The sequence below is a fragment of the Bactrocera dorsalis genome, chromosome 3 (assembly GCF_023373825.1).
Source record: "Bactrocera dorsalis isolate Fly_Bdor chromosome 3, ASM2337382v1, whole genome shotgun sequence".
NCBI lineage: Eukaryota > Metazoa > Arthropoda > Insecta > Diptera > Tephritidae > Bactrocera > Bactrocera dorsalis.
The window spans coordinates 78,294,605-78,318,580 of NC_064305.1; the positions used below are offsets into that span (position 1 = coordinate 78,294,605).

The 23,976-nt window shown below is 35.2% G+C and overlaps 3 protein-coding genes across 11 annotated transcripts in view; all 3 read right to left on the reverse strand.

The window, feature by feature from the left end:
• Positions 1-3,800: 3,800 nt before the first annotated feature.
• On the reverse strand, positions 3,801-13,716 carry LOC105231227 (UDP-glycosyltransferase UGT5). 4 transcript variants are annotated; one of them, XM_011212420.4, is made up of 6 exons: positions 13,593-13,716; positions 7,650-7,811; positions 7,457-7,553; positions 4,885-5,346; positions 4,615-4,818; positions 3,801-4,550 (listed from the first exon to the last, which is right to left on the reverse strand). In XM_011212420.4, exons 1-6 carry the CDS (start codon positions 13,593-13,595, stop codon positions 3,868-3,870), a joined length of 1,611 nt encoding a protein of 536 aa, XP_011210722.2. In that variant the 5' UTR covers positions 13,596-13,716; the 3' UTR covers positions 3,801-3,867. The 4 variants fall into 4 exon arrangements, with proteins under 4 accessions (XP_011210722.2, XP_011210712.2, XP_049308404.1 ...); XM_011212410.4 differs by lacking the exon at positions 13,593-13,716 and adding an exon at positions 10,973-11,133; XM_049452447.1 differs by lacking the exon at positions 13,593-13,716 and adding an exon at positions 7,979-8,183.
• Positions 13,717-14,766: 1,050 nt separating this feature from the next.
• LOC105231257 (UDP-glucosyltransferase 2-like) overlaps positions 14,767-23,976 on the reverse strand; it is a 61,731-nt gene continuing 52,521 nt past the window's right edge. Inside the window, exons 1-6 of one of the 2 annotated variants that reach the window (XM_049452461.1) lie at positions 18,987-19,138; positions 16,853-17,017; positions 16,607-16,703; positions 15,998-16,459; positions 15,397-15,875; positions 14,768-15,329 (exon numbers count right to left, since the gene is read on the reverse strand). In XM_049452461.1, the coding sequence (XP_049308418.1) occupies positions 14,937-15,329; positions 15,397-15,875; positions 15,998-16,459; positions 16,607-16,703; positions 16,853-17,017; positions 18,987-18,989 (1,599 nt within the window). In that variant the 5' untranslated portion in view covers positions 18,990-19,138 and the 3' untranslated portion in view covers positions 14,768-14,936. Of the gene's footprint in view, positions 15,330-15,396; positions 15,876-15,997; positions 16,460-16,606; positions 16,704-16,852; positions 17,018-18,986; positions 19,139-23,976 lie in introns of those variants that run through there. The other variant, XM_049452462.1, reaches the window with a different exon arrangement.
• LOC105231237 (UDP-glycosyltransferase UGT5) overlaps positions 21,630-23,976 on the reverse strand; it is a 45,392-nt gene continuing 43,045 nt past the window's right edge. For 3 of the 5 annotated variants that reach the window (XM_049452458.1, XM_049452457.1, XM_049452456.1), the window contains exons 2-6: positions 23,630-23,794; positions 23,377-23,473; positions 22,850-23,311; positions 22,246-22,724; positions 21,630-22,178 (exon numbers count right to left, since the gene is read on the reverse strand). In XM_049452458.1, the coding sequence (XP_049308415.1) occupies positions 21,786-22,178; positions 22,246-22,724; positions 22,850-23,311; positions 23,377-23,473; positions 23,630-23,794 (1,596 nt within the window). In that variant the 3' untranslated portion in view covers positions 21,630-21,785. The remainder of the gene's footprint in view (positions 22,179-22,245; positions 22,725-22,849; positions 23,312-23,376; positions 23,474-23,629; positions 23,795-23,976) is intronic. The other 2 variants (XM_049452459.1, XM_049452460.1) reach the window with 1 other exon arrangement.

A 23,976-nucleotide genomic window follows, 5' to 3' on the forward strand; every position in this document is an offset into this window, starting at 1 on the left:
AGATAAAGAAATGCATAAAAAATATCTTTTTTGACTTTTATATACAGGGTGACTAGCATTAAGTGAGTGTATTGCATAGAAAACGTGGCACTGAGAGATATCTATGTTAACTGACAACTGTCAAAATAGTACATAATAGTGAAGTGAGAGAGCAACCCAGCTCTCAGCTACTCGGAGGAGAAATATTTATTATTTTTAGTCGTGGTTTAAGTAAATAATATGCATTCGATTACCATTCTTCGACATAATAGAAGATCAATTTCGAAATTTCATTAAAGCTCTACGTTATTAGCTTTAGTTTACCGGACCACTGTAGTGTTTTTCATGAAGAAGTAGCTACCATCAAGGTGGCGGTAGACGTACTGCTACGAAGTGCAGCTTCTTTCAGTGTGCTCAAAGCTAATCAAGAAATATCTGTCCTCATCAAACTCGTTTAGGTGCCTGGTCACAGCGGAATCGTAAAGGCGATCAGCCACCCTTGCTCCGCTCGCATGAGAATGGTGGAAGACCTGCTCCTGCGCGCTTGCGATATAATTTGGTCTAGAGTAGAACACGGGAGATCTACTGAACTATTTGCCTTGAGCAAAGTTCTTCTTGCCGCAATCGTTCACCTTTGCACGAAACTGACATTAGTCGTCTTAAAAATTTGTGATGGGCTCAATGTACATACTTTGTCGATTTGTAAGGGTCTTATGATTTATGATCCAGATTGATGATCATTTATAAGTATTATGATTTTAGATACCGCAACGGACCGACGTTCTTAGCTGTCCAAGTGAGATCCTTGATGGGATCAACATAGAACCTAACCAGAGCTAAAAATTTTTAAACGTTTCGTTAAAGCCTTGATCTCATAGTGGAACATTCTATTTCACGATAAACCTGAAATGGATTCCAGAACATACTGTTCAACTCGGCAACAATGAAGCAGATAAACTAGCAAGGCCAGGAAACACTAGACACCGGAAAGGAGGATATTTATATGCCTCTGGCTACATGTAATTATTTGATCGACAAACATGCTATAAATATAGCTGAGTATCGGAGAAACCATTCCCTGACCTGCTAAACTAGTAGGCAAACGTGGCATGAATGGAATGTGGATCGCAAATGCCGACCATTAAATTTAAAAAGAAATTACACAAGAACTGTAGTAGGGAGCTAACAGGTCATTGTCTAAATGGCAGATATAACATCAGACTGGGAATACCATATAATGATTATAGTTGAGGCTGTCAGGAGATAGAAGAACAGTGGCTATAAATCATTTTGTATGTTAGGTGACAAAGAGTGAATTGTTACTTTAGAAAAAGTACTTTCAAGTTGGATATGAATGAAGTAGAAAAGGATCTTGGCATAGAAGAGATCATAGCAGGGGGTGGAGTTGGAAACCCAGTCAGCAGTACAAAACTAAGATATGAGAGCACTCTAAGGGAGTCTCCACAAAAGTAAGGTCGTCTCTGACGAGCTTCTTCTCAACCAGGAACCATGGACTGCATCAGATAACGTGGGCGCTGGGCTGACCAACAACTCACAAAACTACACATAATACACCCCGAGCGTAATTAACAAGGTAAGATCAGCGATATTGGTGATGAAAGATCTATTTTTACAAATTGATTTCAGTATTTCCACAGATGATCTGACGGTTCTGGCAGTGAAGAGTGGCAAGGATGAGTTCCTACTCCTTGTATCCTACTATATTCCACACGATTGCGAGGCGCCAACGGCAGAACTCCAAAAGCTGGCGGCTACATCCAGCAGAAGGAAGCAGGAGTTAGTAGTGGACACTGATGCTAAAGCCCATCATCAATCAGCGAGATGTGCTATTCCTGCACATTTCTGGAGCGTTCAACAACGTATTTACGGAATCTTGTCTGAATAGTATATAATCAATAGGTTTTGTTACCGCTATACAACACTGAATCATAAGAATTTAGATATCTAGACGGATAAGAGCAGAATGGGACGATGCTAAAATGACCTAGGAACATTGTAGAGTTATTATACTCCCCAAGATGGACTGTTATCTCCGCTTCTATGGGTACTTTTTTGTTACAATATGTTGTTTCAGAAATATATGTAGCATTACATCCAATAAAGCTTAGACAATTTTTCGGATTTTAATAGAAACCACGATAATTTTTCTCCAATTTTTAACCACTATCCCAAAGAAAATTAACACATTTTATGAAATAACGTTCCCAAGGTCGATTTTAAAGTAGTAATCGCCGCGGATTTATCAGTATAAAGCATTATCTACATATACCACTACAAAATATATTCTAAGGGAGTCAAATCTCATGGCCTACGGAGTAAATTTTCCCTAAATTTTATTTGGGAAAGCTTACAGAACAGGAATGTGAAATGCAAGTGCTGACTTTGACAGCTACGGCTCTAGTGAAAAAAAATAAAAATAAAACATCATACTATATTTAAAAAAAATTCAACGCTTTCGGTGTGTAAATTAAAAAAGAGTACATACACACGTATACATATGGTGTAAAAGTAAGTCAGAACTCGTGTTGTTATTTATAAAAGTGCACGGCGGAGTCAATACTGCATTGTGATTTACCTTTGACCCATTTCTGGTTTAATTCTCTTATTTTTTAAGCGCAATGGCTGTAAATTCTGAACTGCAATATATATGTACATATGTATATGTGACATATGGTATATTCAGTTGAAAGCTACCAACGTTTGTATGTATATGCATCACTGTTAACTGAATTTATTGCATTTTCAACGGCAATTCGCTTCGGAAACACTTTTGTGTCATTGTGTTGCTATTGTACCGCAGCTGGTACTATGAAGCAGCGCAAAAAAGAAGTGCAAAAAGAGTTGAAGGTGTAAGAGTACACATAGTTTATATGAGGATATGTGGATGAGTGGATTTTCATCCATATACATGTACTTATGGATATGCGTTTATGTGATAAAATGGTAAAGTTTCTCATTGAAATTCGTTACAAATACTGATGACTGCGAATGAATGTCAAAAAAGATTTAAAAGAAAAGATCAATAAAAAAAAGTAATTAATAATTCTTGAAAGTTGACAAATATGTAAAACCCAGCGCAAAACCCCGGGAGGTACGTTTTGCCTTTTCACTATAACTCGCCTTCAAACGGATTTTCTTTTGGCTACCCAGAGAATACTTGGTCTAAGACCGGAAGTCGTGAGCTGGGCTTAGATAACTTTCCCTACTTGCATGAATTTCTACACATGACATCATTCTCCAAAAGGGGATCTCTCATCTGAGCCTGTTTTCTTCGTTGAGAAGATGCAATCACAATAGATATCCGAACGATTTTCTACTAGACTTGCACTTCTGTTCTCTGAAAGCAGTCATCAGTAACTCGGTATAAGGGGATTGTGGGATGGAATTTCAAGCTTCTTACGTACGGTTGCAAACAAAAACATTGGTTTTTGAAAAAGCCAAAAGCACAGCTAGTACGATGAGGAGGGCCGTGGCGCATTGGAGAGAAAACTGACTGCCTATCTCATGGGAAAGATACCAAGAGTTGAAGATGGTATAAGTGAGTACAAAGAGCTTGACAAGCTGGCCGACAGGGGTAATGGAAATTCCACGAAAAGATGCAGTGACTAACAGAAGGTTTCAAGAGACCGAATCAAATGTTTGTTGAACCCCCAGAGGTGATCTAGTGACTGATGAAAAGAGAATTGGTAGACTGAAATTATGAAAGGAACACTTCTCCGGCCTACTGAATGGCAATGAAAACGTAAAACCAGGTGAGGAAGATTGCCAAACAAGTATAATGACAGAGCAACAATAAAAGATTCAATAAGAAAAGAGTTTAATTCTTAATTTTACGACGACAAAAATAATATATATACATATTTATATCTATTGCCTCTTCTGTTTCTTTTCTTCCCTCCGCTTTCTTCCCTTGTCAAGGCGACGCAAAGCAAATCGCACCAAACCGATTAATAACCACAGAGTTAGCACAATGCCAGCAACAACAAACGCAATCACGTCCAGTAAATAGAATTGATACCACTTCAAGTCGAGACCAGCCGCGCGTAAATGCGAAGCACCCTTGTGACGTATCACATACTCGATCCAATAGACGGCGGTGTCCCGTGCATTCAGCGGACGATCGTGGAAAATGCTCGAGATGCGTTTGATGTTGGCGCGATAGCTGGGGTTCTCCAGCAGCTCAGTGAGCGCATTCCTTAGTACGTCATAGGTGATGGATTGGAAGTGTAAACTGATGGCGTAACCGGAGAGTTCGGCCTTCTTCAAGTTCAAGTGTTGATCGCAGTAGAAGGGCATGCCGAGCATAGGCACCGCATGGTATACGCACTCCTGTGTGCCCAGTAAACCGCCATGCGTGATGAATACGCGTACATTAGGGTGTGCCAGTATGTCGCTCTGTGGCATCCACTTTTTCACCATGACATTCGGTGGTAAGTTTATGATACTCTCATTTTCGAACTTCCACAGCACACGTTGCTTCATGCTGCGAAAAACGTCAAGGAAGATCTTCAAGTAAGCCGGCGGCATGTCTTTGCTCTCCACATTGCTGCCTGTAGCGATGGAAATAAAGGCGCTTAACGACTATACATTATTTTTAAGGTGGATGGTGCTTACCCAAACTGAAGTAGATGGCGCCGTGTTCCGCCTCGTCCAAGAACTTTTGCATATCCGCCGGCAGAGCTTTGGGTGGATAAATATGCATGCCACCTACAGGCACCATACTGTCTATGGTGGGACGCGGGCTAGTCAATGGTGCAAAACTGTTCAGCAGCATGACTGAGAGATTCTTCTCCATCTCGGTTACTTTCGGGAAGCTAACTGTAAAGAATGAGATTTCCATGTTTTCAAAAACTGTGAATTAATAAGCGAGCACTTCGCACTAACTTGGCAAATGTCCGAAATACTTCGTCACCAAGTCGTCCATCAAGGGAAAATATACATATTCGCGATGCAGGTCCTCATATAATGAGTTGTAAGTGTTTTGCACACGCTCCCAGAAGCTCATGCGATCGGAGAATGGCAGAAAACCATGTGGCACAAAGGACCAGGGCGATATTATGCCAAACATTTGACTCATTTGGTTCTGATAGCCCAATGTGCTACTACTCACTACCGGAATTTTATAAATATGACTGAGCGCCAAGAAGGCTTCTTGGTAGAACTGCTCGACCAGCAGTAAGTCGTAGACATTCTCAGTTTGCTTGGCATTGATGATTTCCTGTACTTTGGGCTGCTTGAGCGCGTGCTCAGTGGTGGCCACACCCAAAACTTGTAACATCTGTAGAAAACCCGCCATATCCATAGTGGTGAACTCGAAGATATTACGTGCGCCGGCATCTTCTTTGACTGGAATTAATGAAGTAATCGTGAAGATTATTTTAAATTTCAGTTTGTTAATAAAGTGATAAAGTAGCATATATAAATGTTACTACTAGATCTATCTCTGTCTCTCTTAGTTGAGTATCTGAGTAGAAGAGAATGAGAGAGTGGACGGATTGCCCATATTTGACCTAAATAGAGAGGTCGAGAGAGTTTTGGTATAATTTGCAATAATAATATTATCAAGTCTTTTACTTGCCCCAAACCGAGACGTCGAAAAATTTTGGGACCATATTTTTTGATGGTATTATATTACTGCTGAACTACAAAAAGCATAGTCACTTTATATAGGACAAATTTCCAGATTTGGCTTGACATAAACCTTTTTGGAACAGTTTTTGTTGTTGTTTTTTTGTATTATTACTAAACTGAAAAGAGCATATTCTTTTTATAAAAGGCCGTTTTTCACAATTTCCTATGCCATCAAACTTTTTGGGACATCTTGAACCTTTGGATATAATAGTTTTATCCGAATTTGATTTGAAATGTCTGTCCAAAAATATATTTTCGTATATAGGTTTTTATTTTAAGTGGAAAGCAGGAATATTTTTCTTACAATTTTAATCCAAAGTATTTTTTGGGACAGATCCAAACAACTATTTTATGCCAATAGCTTTAAGTTGTCTCTGCAAGCTATATTTGTACTACATTTTCTAGTTCTTAAAAATAATAATTACAATTTGGGACAAATTTGGTGGATTGCGAATTTTTGGGACAACCTATTTTCGTTTAATTTTTATGGCACTACATTATTATAATGGAGAAATATTTTTACAGCTAAAGCATTTAAACATTTTTGGGACAATTTGGGACAAACTTAAACACGATGGTTACATTTTTTTATCTTCGAATCGAAATTATTTGGGACACATTTTTTGATTGACAAAATTTGATTATTGCTCAGTTTTTATTTTGGGACAACATATTTTCGAATAAATTATGTGGTACTATATTAATATAAAGGACATATGTTTTAATATCGAAAGCATTCACAGTGTTTTGGGGAAAATATTAAACATTATGGTGACAACATCATTGGATTTTCGAAATAAAATTATTTGGGACACGTTTTTTGGACCACAAAAGTTTACTATTGGTGAGTTAAAAATGTTTTCGGACAATCTTTTTCGATCTTTAAGGCAATTAAAATTCTATCAGGAAGCGTAATATCTACAGCATCTAAATAGTTAACCTCAAATAATAGTTAAAGTTTCATCGGAGAGATAACAGAGGATCTCAAAATCTCTTATGGATCACCTCACTGAATTTTTGTTAATATTTTTGGTATGAGACGTGTCAGTACAAGACCCGTACCAAAAAATGTAAATTCTTTGCAAAATCGATGTCGAGCAGAATTGTCCGGGTCATATTTGATCAGATGGCAAATGTATATTTAAAAAGCCAAATAAGGAAGTTTGGTATAGTAAATGTTACTACATAGTAACTGCGGTGAAATTCCCCAATAGAAACAACTCCTATAACTGGACAAATTTCATGAACATGTTTGAAAGATAACTGTTCTGGTGTATGATTTATAGACTCTCTATTTGCAGTTCTGTTGTTTCATATTTTAAACACAAAACAACTATTTTCAGACATTTTGAGAATTCTTTTATCAACCAATGTCGGTCTATTTTTGTTTACACTTGTGTTTTGTTTGTTGTAGTCTTATCTTTCTGAAAAGTTGCGTTGCAAACATTTATTTAATTTTTCTAATCAGCTAATTATTTTCAGTGCGTAAGTTGAGAGATAAGAGCTTGCAAACTAAGCTAAAATAAAGCACCCCTACTGTGACGCCAGCGGTTTATACAATCATTATAGATTTTCGGAACTACTTTTGATAATTATAATCGCTAACTGGAAGACTCAAATAATAAATTTCTAATAATAAACTAATATAACCACACAAAAAAAATTTAAATGTAGAAAATATGCTAAACGGAAATCGAATATTTATTTGTGTATGTATCTACGTTTAACGAATTTAAATTTGGTTTTTAATAGAATTAAAAATTTCAAGGAATATAATATAACATAACTTTCCAAACATTTATTTGCGTAAATGCCTTTTACTCACCATCCTTCCAGAAGTCATAGACTGGCTCAATGAGTATCTCTGTGTAGTTGCTGCCCAAGTTGAGTGGCGCCAATGAAAAGGCTGTGACCAATGTGACCTGCGTCGTAGAGTTGTTTGAAAAAAGATACAAGACATTGCAAATTCGGTAAGTGAAACTAATTTTTACAGTAATTCTTCGGGGAAGTCAACCTACCTGATGTCCATTCCTCACCAGCTCTTTTATTATAGCTTTTTGCATCATGAAATGACTTTTGCCGGGAAAAGAGTATACAGAGAGTATTCTAGCGCCATTTGAGGTGGGTATGATAGCTGCCAGTATAGCTAGTGACAGTAGACCTAAGAATATTTTGGAATTCTACAAAAAAAAAATAGTAAAGAAAATATATTATAGTTTGTTAATGTTGGTGTTATATTCTTTGGTAATAGTACATTAATATTAATAGGAACAAATTGGTTTTATATTTTGCCAAAGACACACGTTCTATAAATTTGCTTAAAAATATCGTAATTTTTGTTGCCTACATTTCGGCGCTGACAAATTTCGCGATATTGTGCCAAAACCAGGTGTCATCTGAATGAAATTACTTTTGTTTGTTCAAGGACGGTTTTGTTATTTTTTGTCTATTGTATCGGGTGCAGGGTTTTCGGTAAAGAGGTTAGTAATTTAATTAAATGTCATAATTTAATAATTAAAGTTTTTAAGCTTAAATGCGCCAAGTTGTTTCATATGTTAGTCTGAGTTGCCGTGAGCGCGAAAACCATTTTTTACAGAACGTGAATTTTCGTAGTAAAGTTGAACGATTGTAAAAGTTGTTCAGACGTAGGTCATTTCATGATGATACTCGTATGACAAACAATACTGAACAAAAATAATATGATAGCTTGACACTATTCTCGCGTGATCTGTCAAAAAAAACTGTTGAAAAAATTATCTCTACTTAAATCACACGTTATTACATTTGCATATGTAAATATGTATATTATTAGCATATTCGGTCTGTCATCCGTCACATTTATCACATATTACTTTGTTACATATAGTTCTTTATGAATATCTCACATTAATTGGTTCTATATGTATAATTAATATTCGAGGAGATTATTTTATGTTATCTCTTAAAAGTATAAAAACTTGTTTATCGACAGTTGTTTTTGTATGTATATTAGGGTGTTCGTTAATTTTTAAGTTGAAACGTTCGCTGCAGTTTTCAAGCTTGGTTGAATTTTTAAGGGTTTAAAATGATTAACCTTGGTTTTTGGCAAATCTAGGCATTTTATAGCAAAACGTTCTATGAGAAAGTTTTAGGTAATGAAATGAACTACAACCTTATTATACATAATATTTTAACATAACCTCATAAATTATGTGAAACATTCAAATAACCAAGTTTTAAGTTTTCGATTTTTTTATCTTGAACAACAAATATAGCGCATTTTGTAATTGAAACTTCAGGGGGCGTATCCCCAAAAAAGAAAAAAAAAAACAATTCAACTTGAAAAATAGTGAACACCATAATGCACATATTTATATATTATCGCGTGCTATCTGAGTTTCCGTAAAGAAAATGAGCTGTCAGCTGCTTTGTGAATACAAAATAAGACATCACGTGGAGACAAAATGAAAAAATACTTGAAACGTGTGTGCACGCGAATGCTGATTAAGAATATTCAGATTCTGCTGATATTAGCAACATTTTTTTTTCAAATTATTGTTTATTAATTTATATAAGAAATTGCTTCGTAATGGTGTGTCCCCCTGCATCACTTAAGCAGCGCCAGCCCCTGCGGCGATTAAATAGGTTGTTATCAATTTTAGATTTATTGTAAACAAATTAAGTAGTAGTAGTACTAGTAGAACAAGAAATTTAAACGCAAAAGTGTTAAGCATCCACGATTTATTTTTTTTCTGCAAGCCACGGTCAAGATTCTTTTTGTGCCTTTTCTTGTTTTGAGGCTGAAACTGGATTTTGTACAATGAACCCATTAGAATTTGAAGAAATTAGAATATGGTGTATATTGAGCATAATTAAGGCTAAAACTAGCTCTAAAATAATATTAAATTTAAATATTTATACTGTGCTTTGACAAATATATGTATGTATGTATATATTATATTTTTATATCAATGCGCTATAAGATAGGGATTTTATGATCAAATTCTTCATTTGGGAAAACTGTTGTCTTTATGTGTAAACTTCTGCTTTTGCATTTTAATACATTTTTTTTTAAGTAAAAACGTCGCTTTATTTCATTAATTTTGAATTTTATATTTCTAGGATGTGGCAACATCTCTTAAAAATATTTTCAATATTTTTTTTCACTTGCTTAATTCTCTTTACGTTGATATGTCTATCATATTATTTAATTTATTCCCCCGATTCTACAATATTAAAAAAGAAAAATATGTTAAAAAAGGTGGCAACTTTTTTTAAAATTTATTCTAAAAAATAATTAGACCTCTTTATTTTGTTAAAATTTTTGTAATATTCAATGTTATTCGTCTACTAAAGTTATTCGACACTTTCAAACAGGTGGCAACTCTTCACAATAAAAATATCTTCAAAACCAGTTTGGCTTATAATAATTTACTAGCACAAACGTTTTGTAAAATTCCATTTATTAGTTGAATAAAATGTTTCTAAAAGCTGGCAACCTTGTTAAAAATTTATTATAAATTCTAAAAAATTTTCACCTCGTTGAATTTTTTGTAATATTTAATGTTTTTCGTTAATTAAATTTATTCGACACTTTGGATAGGGTGGCAACTCTTCACAATAAAAATATTTTTATAACCTTTTAGCATTATAATATTTTATTTGCACACTTTTTTTGTAATATGCAATTTATTAATTAAATAAAATGTTTCAAAAAGGTGGCAATTCTCCTCAAAAAATTGTTATAAGAAATAATTTTTAAATGCAAGTTTTGTTAAGCCGTTTTTAGTATGTTTATTGCAATACTTAATTTGTTTCCTTTTCAAAAATGGCAACTGATAACTTGAAAAGGTGGCAACTCTTTAAAAATTTAAACTTTTCGCTTCCCTAAATATCTTTATTTTAATAGCCGTTTTAAAATAAACATTTATTATTTTTACTTCAACTTTTCCAACAGGTGGCAACCTCTGTGCTCATTTTGTTTTAAATTGTTCGAACAAAACACTATAAAATCAAATAAAAAATGCTAATTTTTTCGTGAGCACTTTAAGGTTGCTCGGCGTAGTACGAGTGTGACGAAATTTTGTTATGTAACATAATTTTATTGCCATCAGAATACGTCTCACCAGGGAAATTGTAAATACATATATTTATTTATTTTTTCAGAAAACTTGTTCAAGATTTTTTCACAAAAGGCCACAAACTAGTTTTATTAATTTTCTTTATTTAATTACAATTTTTTTTTATTTTTTTTTGTTAACTTTATAAAATTAATATATCATTCTTTAACACTGCTTTTTAATAAAACATTTTTTTTAAATTAATTAATTGTCTTAAATATTTTTTATTTATTTTCAATTACCATATTCTTGCGCTTTCTTCTTTAACACTTTGAAATTTTTTTTATTTGCTTTAATAATAATTTAGTTCAGCACTTTCTAAGTAACTTCTCACAGCCGAGTTTAAGCGCCGGATGCCACACGCTTAACGATCTAGCTTCGCCGACTGACTCTCTCGCACTGAGCCACAAACCAAGTTCAAACGCGCACTATTAATCTGCGATCAATTTTAATATATTAATTTAATGCTGAGATTTCAATTCTTATATGAGATGCTATTCTCATTGTAACGCTTGGTGCTCGCAAATCTTCTGATCAAGTCAAAGTCAAGTGCTTTAAAAATAAGTAAATTACTTGTTCAGCAAATCAAATAAAGTGTCTTCTGTGCAAAGTGCATTGATTGACATGTTCCTCAGATGACTACAGAAGAATTATTAAAATCTGAGATAAAAGTTTGTATTTCGCTAAAATGTGAGTTCATCTACAGTAATATTACGTCAATGACGTAAATATTGCAGAGTTCTTGTGTAATGTTGGCAAATAGTATTTTCGAATAAATTATAGGTTGCTCATACGTAGTGGCGCACGAAAATTGCTTAATATTAAGGATGAAGTAGTAAAGAGTTCGATAAGGAATTTAGCTCTCTAGCTTTTTAGTGATATTAAAGATACAATAGCAGAGAGGACATTGGCTTATAGGAAGATAGGTTCTCCATCAGTAAATATCTGAGACTGCATTATGCTCCCTGATTCTTTCATTAATGTTAACTTGGTTTGAAATAATTAGCATAAAGTTGAAAATTTTAAATTCACAGACACAGTATAAGATGTTCTCAAGGCTGTGAGACAAAGAAGTGCCCGTGGTGTCGAGAATATTGCTGCCCCAAGCGCATCAACTGAAGAAGACCCAAATCAGTCTCTCACACGTCGTTCTCAAGCGTTGCGCATCGCTGTGACATCGTTGTGGCGAATTTTGTGACAATATCTTGGCCTACATCCATACAAGATCAAACTGACTCAGAGCCTCTTGATCACCAGAATCGTCGTATGTTCGTGAATTGGGCTGAGCAACAACTTGTAAATGACCCGGATTTTCATCGAAAAATCATCTTCACCGATGAGGCTCATTTCTAGCTAAATGGCTTCGTCCATAAGCAAAATATGCATTTTTGGTCATATCCACATGTAGTCAATGAGTCACCATTGGAACACGAAAAAATTACGGTTAGGAGAAGTCTTACTTCTTCCGTGATGATCAAGACCGGCACATTACCGTGAATGAGAATCGCTAACGCCCAATAATAACCGAATAGTTTTGGCCCGAATTGGATGATATGGACTTGGACAATAGGTTTCGAGCAATGTCTTGTAGAATCTTTGGGGATCGATTTCTGGTGGATTTTTACATAAATATTTTACTACAGGTATATAACGCCCTCTAGCAAGTTAAAGTACTGAAGCTACAACAACCCATCGTAACAGTGTTTTTGTGTGTCGAAAAAGTTAAATTTGAGCACAAACGTGACCTAGCCCTCATATAGCTAATATTAGGATTTTCGACCATCGGGATGACTTTACTCTATATGTTGGTTTTACACCTTAAATATTTCCCCGGCTTTGATTCTTACAAGTTGCACGAGTATAAAATGTTCGGTTGCACCCGAACTTAGCCCTACCTTACTTGTTTTGAATTATATTTTTTAAGAATGTGGTAACAATTCTAAAAATATTTTCAATGTTTATTTCACTCGCTTAATACGCTTTACGTTAATATGTCTATCATAATATTTAATTTATTTCACCAATTTTCTTAATAAATTTTTTTTAAAAAGGTGGCAACCTTGAAAAATTTATTCTAAATTATTAAATCTCGTAATTTTGATATAATTTTTGTAAGATTTAGGATTTTTCGCTAAATTATTTATTCGACACTTATAAGCAGGTGGCAACTCTTTACTATAAAAAAATATTTTTAAAACCTCTTTTTCTAATAATATTTTATTAGCAAAAACATTTTGTAAAATTCCATTTATTAGTTGAATAAAATATTTCCAAAAGGTGGCAACCTTGTTAAAAATTTGATCTGAATTCTTAAACTTCTTTACCTTGATATAATTATTGTAATAATTAATGTTTTTCGCTTATTCAATTTATTCGACACTTTTGAAAGTGTGCCAACTCTTCACAACAAAAATATTTTTGTAACCTTTTAGCATTATAATACTTTATTTACACAAAAGTTTCGTAATTTGCAATTTACTAATTGAAAAAACAGTTTCAAAAAGGTGGCAACCCTCTTCAAGAAAATGTCATAAGGAATAATTTTTAAATGCAAATTTTGTTAAGATGGTTTTAGTATGTATATTGCAACTTAATTTTTTCACATTTCAAAAAATGACAAAAATTATTACAAAAGGTAGCAACTTTTTTAAAATTATTTAAAATTATATTTCCTCACTAGGAAAATTGTATGTATGCATATATTTTTGTATTTTTTCAGAAAACTTGTGCCAGTGTTTCTTAAAAAAGGCCACAAATCAATTTTTAAATTTTGTAAATCGGTAAATTTAATATTTCATTATTTGGCACAGTTCTTTTTAATCAATGAATTGCCTAAAAACCTTTTTATTTATTCTCAATTACCATATTCTTGCGCTTGCTTCTTAATACTTTATCAACTTTTATTTATTTGCTTTAATACTAATTTAATTCAACTGTTTCTAAGTAATTTCTACAGTCGAGCTTAAGCGCCGAACACCACACGGTTAATGACCTAGCTTCGCAGACTGACTGCTTTTTTAACTTTTTCGTTGCTACGAGTATCGGTGCATTAGCAGAGCTGAATGAGCCACTCGCTTCCTTCAAGCCAATCAAATATTTGTGTTTAGCATATTGTAGATTCCAGAAACACTTCTGCAACATTTTCAACGATTCCGTAGTCTTAACTTTTGGTTCAATTTTATTTAACCATAGGAAATATTCAAAGAACTGATAAGTGGCTTATGGAGATTAAACTTCACACGAACATTAAGAAGTTTGTACCAAAACATCAACAAACAAGTTATATCGATTCGCTGCGCGTGTGCAATATTAATGAACCAGTTTTGGTTATGTATGAACAGATGGTATTTCTAAAAGCTTATATTTCGCAAATAATATCTAAAGAGCAATTTTGTGAAATCGAAAGCTGACTCAATTTATGTAGAACGGCATTTGTTTCTATAAAGCGGGCTTTGCTTGTATTTGAGTTAGAAAATCTGAAAAAAAAATTATGGATACTACTTAGTACTAGCATTTATAACGACGCTATGGTGACTATGGATAAGGTTGCATTTTGTATTTCAATTTATTTATTATATTATATATGCACCCAGCCCAGTCGTTTTTTTCATGAGTAATATATTTTTTTGTTAATATGAAACTTTTCGCTTTATATTGTAAACTTAGTTTCTACAAAGACCTAAATATCCGCTTCCTTTTACCCATCAGCAAACAATTTGCGAAGTTTGTGAATACCGCTTCTTGGATATCCACTTGAATTAGGCACACAAACACATTAATAAATTGTTTGAATTAAACATATTTTGCATACTTTTAGGCTAAAGCTGTTAAATAGCCTTGAGGTACTGGAGGTGGTAATACGGTCATACGCGAAGTGCTTACCCATCTGCTTACCATACTGGCCCTAAGAACGCCGAACTACTTACTTGAATGACCCTATGGTAAGCTAACGCCGAACAACCTAGTGAATAAATGCCTGCGCATGAAATCTTTAGCAAAAAGTATCGGTCAGGTATCACATTTGTTTTTTTGTTATTTTGACGAAAAGGAGATAGGCGAAATCAAAAACAAAACTTCGATTGTTGCTTGTTTACGCGTCTTCAGGGCAACTTCCATGAACATTATTGCATTATTACTTATAAAACTTAAATTAGAAATATTTTCTAAAATAAAACACTAAATACTGTACTAGATGTACATATATTACTAAAGCAGTTTTTGTTTTTGTTGTTTACTACCAAGACTCCTTAGTAGCCAACGCATTAACACAAATGAAATGCCCAGCAACAATAATGCGACAGCCAAACAGAGAGCAACCACGTCCAGCAGATAGAATTGATACCACTTCAAATCCAAGCCGGCAGCGCGCAGATGCGAAGCGCCCTTGTGACGTATGACGTAATCGATCCAGTAGAGCGCAGTCTCACGTGCGCCCATTGGACGATCGTGGAAGATGTTTGATATCCTTTTAATGTTGTCACGATATGTGTTGTTGTGCAGCAATTGCAGCAGACCAGCCTGCAGAGACTCGCGCGTGATCGTGTGGAAGTCCAGTGTTACAGCGTAGCCACCCAGCTCCGCCTTCTTCAAATTGAGGTGCTGCAGATGAGTCGGATATATATTTTTAGAAACAGAAAAATTGATCAAATTATTATCTTTCTATTACCTGATCGAGGTAGAAGGGCATGCCCAGCATAGGCACCGCGTAGTGCACACCCTCCTGTGTGCCCAGTAAACCGCCATGCGTGATGAATACGCGTACATTGGGGTGTGCCAGTATGTCACTCTGTGGCATCCACTTTTTCACCATAACATTCGGTGGCAAATTTGTGATGCTCTCATTTTCGAACTTCCACAGCACACGCTGTTGCAAGCTGCAGAAGACATCGAGGAAGAGACGCAGTTTCTCAGCTGGCATATCCTTACTCTCCACTTGACTGCCCAAGCTGAAGTAGATGGCGCCATGCTCAGCTTCGTCTAAAAATGTCTGCAACTCAGCGGGCAGGGCTTTGGGTGGATATATATGCATGCCGCCCACATTGATCATATTGTCCATGGTTGGACTGGGGGTTGATAGTGGTGTATAGTTGTTGATCAGTATGGCGGAGAGATTCTTATCCATGGCCGAGGCGCTGGGGAACTTAACTAAGAAAAAACAGGGCGAAAATCAGGACAAAATGTTTTAGTTTGGAATCGTTCGCAGTTTTTTGGTTGAATTAAGATATATTTCGACCATTCTTCTTAAACTTAAGCAAACGTTTACTCACTTGGCAAATGTCCAAAGTACTTCGCGATCAACGCGTCCACCCTCGGAAAGTATTTAAACTCGCGACTGTAATCGGTATTCAGTATGTGATAAGCATTTTGCAGACGTTGCCAAAAGTTCATGCGATCCGTAAGTGGCAGTGAGCCATGCGGCACATACGACCACGGCGTTACTACACCGAACATCTGACTCATATAATGCTCCTTGGCGAAGGTGGCAGTGCTCACCACCGGCACATTGTAAATATGCGCCAAAGCGAGGAAGGCGTCCTGATAGAACTGTTGGACCAGCAAGAGATCGTAGACGCCCCGCGTTTGTTTGGCATTAATGATCGCTTGCACCTTCGGTTGTTTGAGCGCGTGTTTGGTGCTGCCCAAGCAAATCGCTTGCATCATATTCGTAAAGTCCGTTATGTCATTGTTTGACATGTCGAACATGGTGTTGCTGCCGGTGACAACGTTTCCTAAGTGATAAAAATTAAATTAAATTATATTAAATTAAACTATATTAAATTAAATTTAATTAAACTCAATTAAATTAATTTAAATTAAACTCAATTAAATTATATTAAATTAAATAAATAAATATCATTGCAATCCACTGCACTCACCGTCCTTTCGATAATCGTAAACCGGTTCGATGAGTATCTCTGTATAATTGCTGCCCAGACGTAGCGGCGCCAGCGTGTAAGCCGTTATCATGGTTATCTGTGCGCATATATAAAAAGCGTATACTATATGAGTATACATTCATGAAAATATATATGAAGTAATTTTTTGTAACGAAAAGTAAATTTATTTTATTTTATTTGTGTTTGAAAAAAGCAAGCGAGGATTGCCTCGCGCCGTTAACCTACCTCATGGCCATGCTTCACCAACTCGCTTATCAGCACGCGATGCATCATAAAGTGACTTTTGCCCGGATATACATATACCGCTAGTATTTTGGCGGCTTCAATGGCGGGCGCTAAGACAGTCATCAGTGTTGTTAGTATTATTAAGCTGTTGAGAACTTTGAGTTCCTGAAAAATTAAAAAAAAATTTAATTAATACCTTAGAATAGAATAGGACATTGTGGAGTATTAGATTTGGATCCTTGTATTGAAATAGGTAGCGGATTCGCTTTCACTAAAAAATTCTCCGCCTCTACTAATGGCGATAACTTCGAAAAAGTTAAGGAAACAGTGCTTGAAAATCATCGTTTTAGCAACAAAGATGCATTTTGGATAAATTTTGTGTATGAAGATACGCCTTGCCAGTGCCGGAAAGCACCCCAAATATGTGTGAATCTTGTGCAAAAAAAGCCGTCGAGTAGAGGTCATAAAATTGATACTTGACAACGTCAGTTTTTGTCGATGAATCACTATTAAGAACCAGTGTTTAACGATGATATGGCGAATTCAATCGAGATCGTAGATAAAATTTATCAGTTATTTTGTATGAAGATCTGAATAAAGGAGAGAATTCTATGAAACCTTTTTTGGATTTGTTTTAAGCTAATTATCATTCAAAAATCTGTTAAATATTCTTCATCATATAGTACATGTAAGTTGGTATGTTAGTTTGGTAATGACGGTTCTTTTCCAAAAAAGTTGTTAACGAAAACGTGATATGAAAAGAAAACAGTTTCAACATTAAGTAAAAAATGTATCCTTAATCTTTATATATAACTTTGTTTGCCCGCGATGGACTCCTAAATTACTAAACCGATGTTAGTAAAATTTAGCACACTGTGTCCAGTTAGAACTAACTTAGAAGATAGGATAGTTAAAAACAATTCATAAAGCAAAATACAGTGAAAGCTCTATTAAACGGACATCAATTACGCGGGTATCTCCATTAACCACGCATTTTGGCCGGTCCCACAATTTGTTGATGTTTATTACGTACAATCTATTAAGCGGACAACTCTATTAACTGGACAGAAAGGCTGGTAACCAGACATTAAGGAAGCAGTCTTAAATTCGTTATTTTTTCCAATGAAATTTATTTGCATGAACATATTCAAAATTGAACGTCAAGTACAATTCCTTGGATTCTTTTTCGTAAATAAGATTTTCACTCTATTGAATAGATAATTATATGAATATTATGAATCGGAAAGTTGTAATTTAAACTCAATTTCATAATGGTAAAATATTTACACTCTTCGATATGAATATGTAAGAAAGGTCAAAATGAATCTTATATTCGGTATATTGGAACTAGAAATAGTCAGAAATCAAATTCATGTATTTTTGCCTCAAATCCCATCAATAGGACACACTGTTTTAGTTTGTTCTTTGTAATTAACAGACATGCTATTTGTCTCGAATTTTATTAAAAAAATGTTTGAACTTTAATTTTTAAAGAGTGATAAGCGCTTAAGAGACTATCCCAGTGTGACACTTCCATAAAAAAATCTTTTTTATTTGCTTTTTCGTTAGCTTATATTTCCATAATTATCCTGTGAAATCGGGAAGGTCGTATCTTGAAAAGTTTTTGGATGGCAGCGTTCTACAGAGGGACCGCTCGGAGGTGCAAACATATACGAGTATAAGTGAAACTTTGTACATCTCTTTCAAAGATTGTAGATTATTGTATATGAGGTGTCTTTAAGTTTAATAAGCTTTTCAAATTTTTTTGTTTCAGCTACTCATTCGGCCGGAATCATGGCAGCAGTTGGTGCACTTTTTTTGGCACCTCCGCGGACAGCCCCTAACTTCCTTACTTTTCAACATTTTTGTAAAAAAAAATCTCGAAATATAGCTGACAATATACCTTACTATGTCCAAAAAAGTTTGACATATTCAAAAGCATACTTTCTCTTCAAAAAATTCACAAAAATCGCCTAATTTTTCATGCGTCACACTGGTATAGCCCCTTAAATGGCTAAATAATTCTTTACAATAATTGTTAAGCACATTTAACTCATATAAATACTCAAAGAAATATATGCAAGATAATTAATTTAAATATGTGATTTTTTATAGATATTTTCACAAAAATTACCATTTTTTAAAATGTACACAATTATTTTTATTAATTATTTATATGTGTTATATTATTATTATTTATTTGTATTTTATTTTAGTTTTTTTTACGTTTATTATTTTTTTATTTTTTTTAAATATTTTTTTTATTTCCTCACAAATTTTAAAATCAGTAATTTTTCGTTTCTTTTTCAAGAATTCCCGCAATCATCCACCGTAACAAATTGCTGCCGAACACATTTAGTGTGGATTTTGTACTGAAATGTCAATGCAACACTTTCCAATTTTTAAGAATTTTTAATGATTTTATTTCATTGATAACTACACACATAACTGAATTTATATAAGCGTCGTGCTATCAGCGCAATCTGTAATTCATCGAGATAACTCAAATATTGGCCGATAAAAAAAATCGAAAAACATCATATTAGGTTTATGAGGGCTTAAGGAAGTATTGACCCAATTCAACCCATTTTTGATACACAGAATTACTATTGTCAGGAAGGGGTTCTCTGATTTTCAATTGTACATCCCATACATTGAGCAATATTTTTGGTAAAAACTCAACAACAGCTACCGTAGTCCACATATTCGGTACCTAGGGGCTTGAACAGTTTTTGTTGGACTTGTAAAATGTTTGGTCATAAGTTGGCATATTTTAAAGGAATTATTAATGCAAAATTTTTAACCGTTATATTAATTACTTCTTTATTTGTGTACTGAAAAGTGAGAGAATAAAATGAAATTTGAAATTATGCTGTATGGGCAGTAGGCGTGCCGTAATCCAGCAAATAAAATTGGTACCACTTCAAGCCCAGCTGCCAGCACGCAAATGGCCTTGTGACGTATTACGTAATCGATCCAGTAGAGCGCAGTCTTCGAGTTGTTAAGTTAGGTCCAAATTGCAGTGATAAACTTTATGAGTCTGATAGAAATTATTAGGAAAGTCTAGTGAGTGCCATAACTGATTATTAGATAAAGCACAGTTAAATGCTTATTAGCAACAATTTGAAGTAGAAACAAAACTATAATCGAATTAATAACGGTTTATATGTGTCTAGTATTAATTACCATAAATCAGATAAGAGTACTCAGTACACAAAAAAAGAACACTTTAAACCCAATACGAGTATTAGTAAACGCTGCTTGTTCCCAGATGCAATAAATTCAGTCTTTGAAATTGGACCAGTTGAGTACCAGTTAATGAACGCGTTGCAGCTACAACAGAAATGTCACTTCAAGAATTGCAACAACGAAAATAAAATAGGTTGAAACATTGTTTTAGAATAAGTTAAGAATAGCAATTAAACAATGAAAATAAAGTGAATATATGGTAGTCGAAAAAGTCTTTTCATACTTTGTCAACAGATGTTTTCATATAAGCAAAAAACAATAAAGTTAACTTCGGCTGTACCGAGGCTAATATACCCTTCACAGTTGCATTTCTTTTAGTAACTATGTGTTCAGTTTATATGGAAGCTATATGCTATAGTAATCCGATCTGAACAATTTTTTCGGAGATTATATTATTACCTTAAGCAGTAATCCATGTCAAATTTCGTGAAGATACCACGTCAAATGCGAAAGATTTCCATACAAGCCTTTGATTCCGATCGTTCGGTTTGTATGGCAGCTATATACTATAGTAAGCCGATCTGAACAATTTCTTCGGAGATTACATTGTTGCCTTAGAAAATAATCTATACCAAATTTCGCGAATATATCTGGTCAAATGCTAAAGTTTTCCATACAAGAACTTTTATCCGATCGTTCTGTTTGTATGGCAGCTATGTGTTATAGTGCTCCTACTTATATCAGCAATTCCGACAAATGAGCAGCTTCTTGAAGACAAAATGACGTCTGTAAAATTTCAAAATGAAATCTTAACATTATCATTATCCCTCGTTTACATATTTGTATACTCTCGCAACAAAGTTGCTAAGGAGAGTATTATATAATAGTTTTGTTCATGGTTGTTTGTAAGTCCTAAAACTAAAAGAGTCAGATATAGGGTTATGTATACCAAAGTGATCAGGGTGACGAGTAGAGTTGAAATCCGGATGCCTGTCTGTCCGTCCGTCCGCCCGTGCAAGCTTTAACTTGAGTAAAAATTAAGATATCTTAATGAAAATTGGTACACATGTTTCTTGGCTCCAAGGTTAAGTTCGAAGATGGACAAAATCGGCCCACTGCCACGCCCAAAAAATAAAGTGAAATTTGGCACAAAGGATCGCATTAGGGAGGGGCATATTTGGACGTAATCTTTTTGGAAAAGTGGGCGTGGCCCCGCCCCCTACTAAGTTTTTTGTACGGAAACTACTACAGATATGTCAACCAAACTCTATAGAGTCGTTTCCTTCAGGCATTTGCATTAACTGTTAAAAAATGGAAGAAAACAAAATTTTACGGAAAAAATGGCAGAAGAAAGCTGCACTCAGCCTTTTTTTAAAAATTGAAAATGACCGTGTCGTCGTCCACTTATGGACCAAAAACCATATCTCAGGAACTACTAGTCTAATTAATTTTACAGCAAAATAAAAAAAAATGACGGATAATGAACTCTCGATTATTTACCAAATTTTACCCGTTGTAGATCGCATGTAACAAGGAAAATTTTAGCCAAAATACAATATTTCATATGAAATTGCAATTTAATGAGAAACGGTTATTCTAGCGTAACTTTATTTACAAAATTCTCTTACTTAAGCTTCAAGTTTAATATACTTATTTCTAAAACTAAAACATTTTTAAACCTTATAAAACTTAAATTATGAATATTAGCTGAAATTAAATACTAAACCTTACTAGGAACACATTATTAAAGCAGTTTTTGTTTTTGTTGTTTACTACCAAGACTCCTTAGGAGCCAACTCACTAACACATATGCAATGCTTAGCAACAATAAAGCGGCAGCCAAACAGAGAGCAACCACGTCCAGCAGATAGAATTGATACCACTTCAAATCCAAGCCGGCAGCGCGCAGATGCGGTGCGCCCTTGTGGCGTATGACGTAATCGATCCAGTAGAGCGCAGTCTCACGTGCGCCCATTGGACGATCGTGGAAGATGTTTGATATTCTTCTAATGTTGTCACGATATGTGTTGTTGTGCAGCAATTGCAGCAGACCAGCCTGCAGAGATTCACGCGTGAGCGTGTGAAAATCCAGTGTTACAGCGTAGCCGCCCAGCTCCGCCTTCTTCAAATTGAGGTGCTGCAGATGAGTTCAATATATATTTTTAGAAATCGAAATATTTATAAAAATTTTAATTTTCAGTCACCTGATCGCAGTAGAAGGGCATGCCCAGCATAGGCACTGCGTAGTGCACACCTTCCTGTGTGCCAAGTAAACCGCCGTGCGTGATGAATACGCGTACATTAGGGTGTGCCAGTATGTCACTCTGTGGCATCCACTTTTTCACCATAACATTCGGTGGCAAATTTGTGATGCTCTCATTTTCGAATTTCCACAGCACACGCTGTTGCAAGCCGCAAAAGACATCGAGGAAGAGACGCAATTTCTCAGCTGGCATATCCTTACTCTCCACTTGACTGCCCAAGCTGAAGTAGATGGCGCCATGCTCAGCTTCGTCTAAAAAGGTCTGCAACTCAGATGGCAGGGCTTTGGGTGGATATATATGCATGCCGCCCACATTAACCATATTGTCCATGGTTGGACCGGCAGTTGATAACGGTGTGTAGTTGTTAATCAGTATGGCGGAGAGATTCTTATCCATGGCGGAGGCGCTGGGGAACTTAACTGAGAAATACGTGGAGAAAATTAAGAAAAAATATTTTAATATTGAATCGTTCGTAGTTTTTTGGTTGAATTAAGATATATTTCAACCATTTTACTTAACTTAACTTAACCAAACTTTTACTCACTTGGCAAATGTCCAAAGTACTTCGCGATCAACGCGTCCACCTTCGGAAAGTATTTAAACTCGCGACTGTAATCGGTATTCAGTATGTGATAGGCATTCTGCAGACGCTGCCAGAAGCTCATGCGATCCGTGAGTGGCAGTGAGCCATGCGGCACATACGACCACGGCGTTACTACACCGAACATCTGACTCATATAATGCTCCTTGGCGAAGGTGGCAGTGCTCACCACCGGCACATTGTAAATGTGGGCCAAAGCGAGGAAGGCATCCTGATAGAACTGTTCGACCAGCAAGAGATCGTAGACACCCTGTGTTTGTTCGGCATTAATGATTGCTTGCACCTTCGGCTGTTTGAGCGCATGTTCAGTGCTGCCGATGCAAATCGCTTTCATCATATTCATAAAGTCCGTTATGTCATTGTTTGACATATCGAATATAGTGTTGCTGCCGGTGTTACCATTGCCTAAGTGATACAAAAATTATATTAAATCAAAAAAAATAAATTTCATTGCAATCCACTGCACTCACCGTCCTTTCGATAATCGTAAACCGGTTCGATGAGTATCTCTGTATAATTGCTGCCCAGACGTAGCGGCGCCAGCGTGTAAGCCGTTATCATGGTTACCTGTGCGCGTATGGAAAAAGCGTATACTATATGAGCATACATATACATATACAAATATATGTAAAGAAGTAATTTTTTGCAACGAAAAGTAAATTTATTTTGTTTTAATTGTGTTTGAAAAAAGAAAGCGAAGATTGCCTCGCGCCGTTAACCTACCTCATGGCCATGCTTCACCAACTCGCTTATCAGCACGCGATGCATCATAAAGTGACTTTTGCCCGGATATACATATACCGCTAGTATTTTGGCGGCATCAATGGCGGGCGCTAAGATCGTCATTAGTGTTGTTAGTATGAATAAGCTATTAAGAGCTTTGAGTTCCTGAAAATATTTAAAAAAATTAATTTCCACGGAACCAGATAACGAATTTTATGAATTCTTAACAAGAAATATGCGCGCATTTTTACCGTAAAAATTTCTGTTATATAAAAGTGTTAAAAAAATTTAAAGACAAAGTCAAAGCAAGTTCATTTCCAATAGCTTTGAAGACAATTTGATAACTT

Coding starts and splice junctions, on each gene's coding strand:
- LOC105231227 (XM_011212420.4), bottom strand. Junction 7,554..7,649: donor TGGTGAGGAATGGACATCAG/GTAGGTTGACTT, acceptor TCTACGACGCAG/GTCACATTGGTCACAGCCTT. Junction 4,819..4,884: donor GTATTTCGGACATTTGCCAA/GTTAGTGCGAAG, acceptor CATTCTTTACAG/TTAGCTTCCCGAAAGTAACC.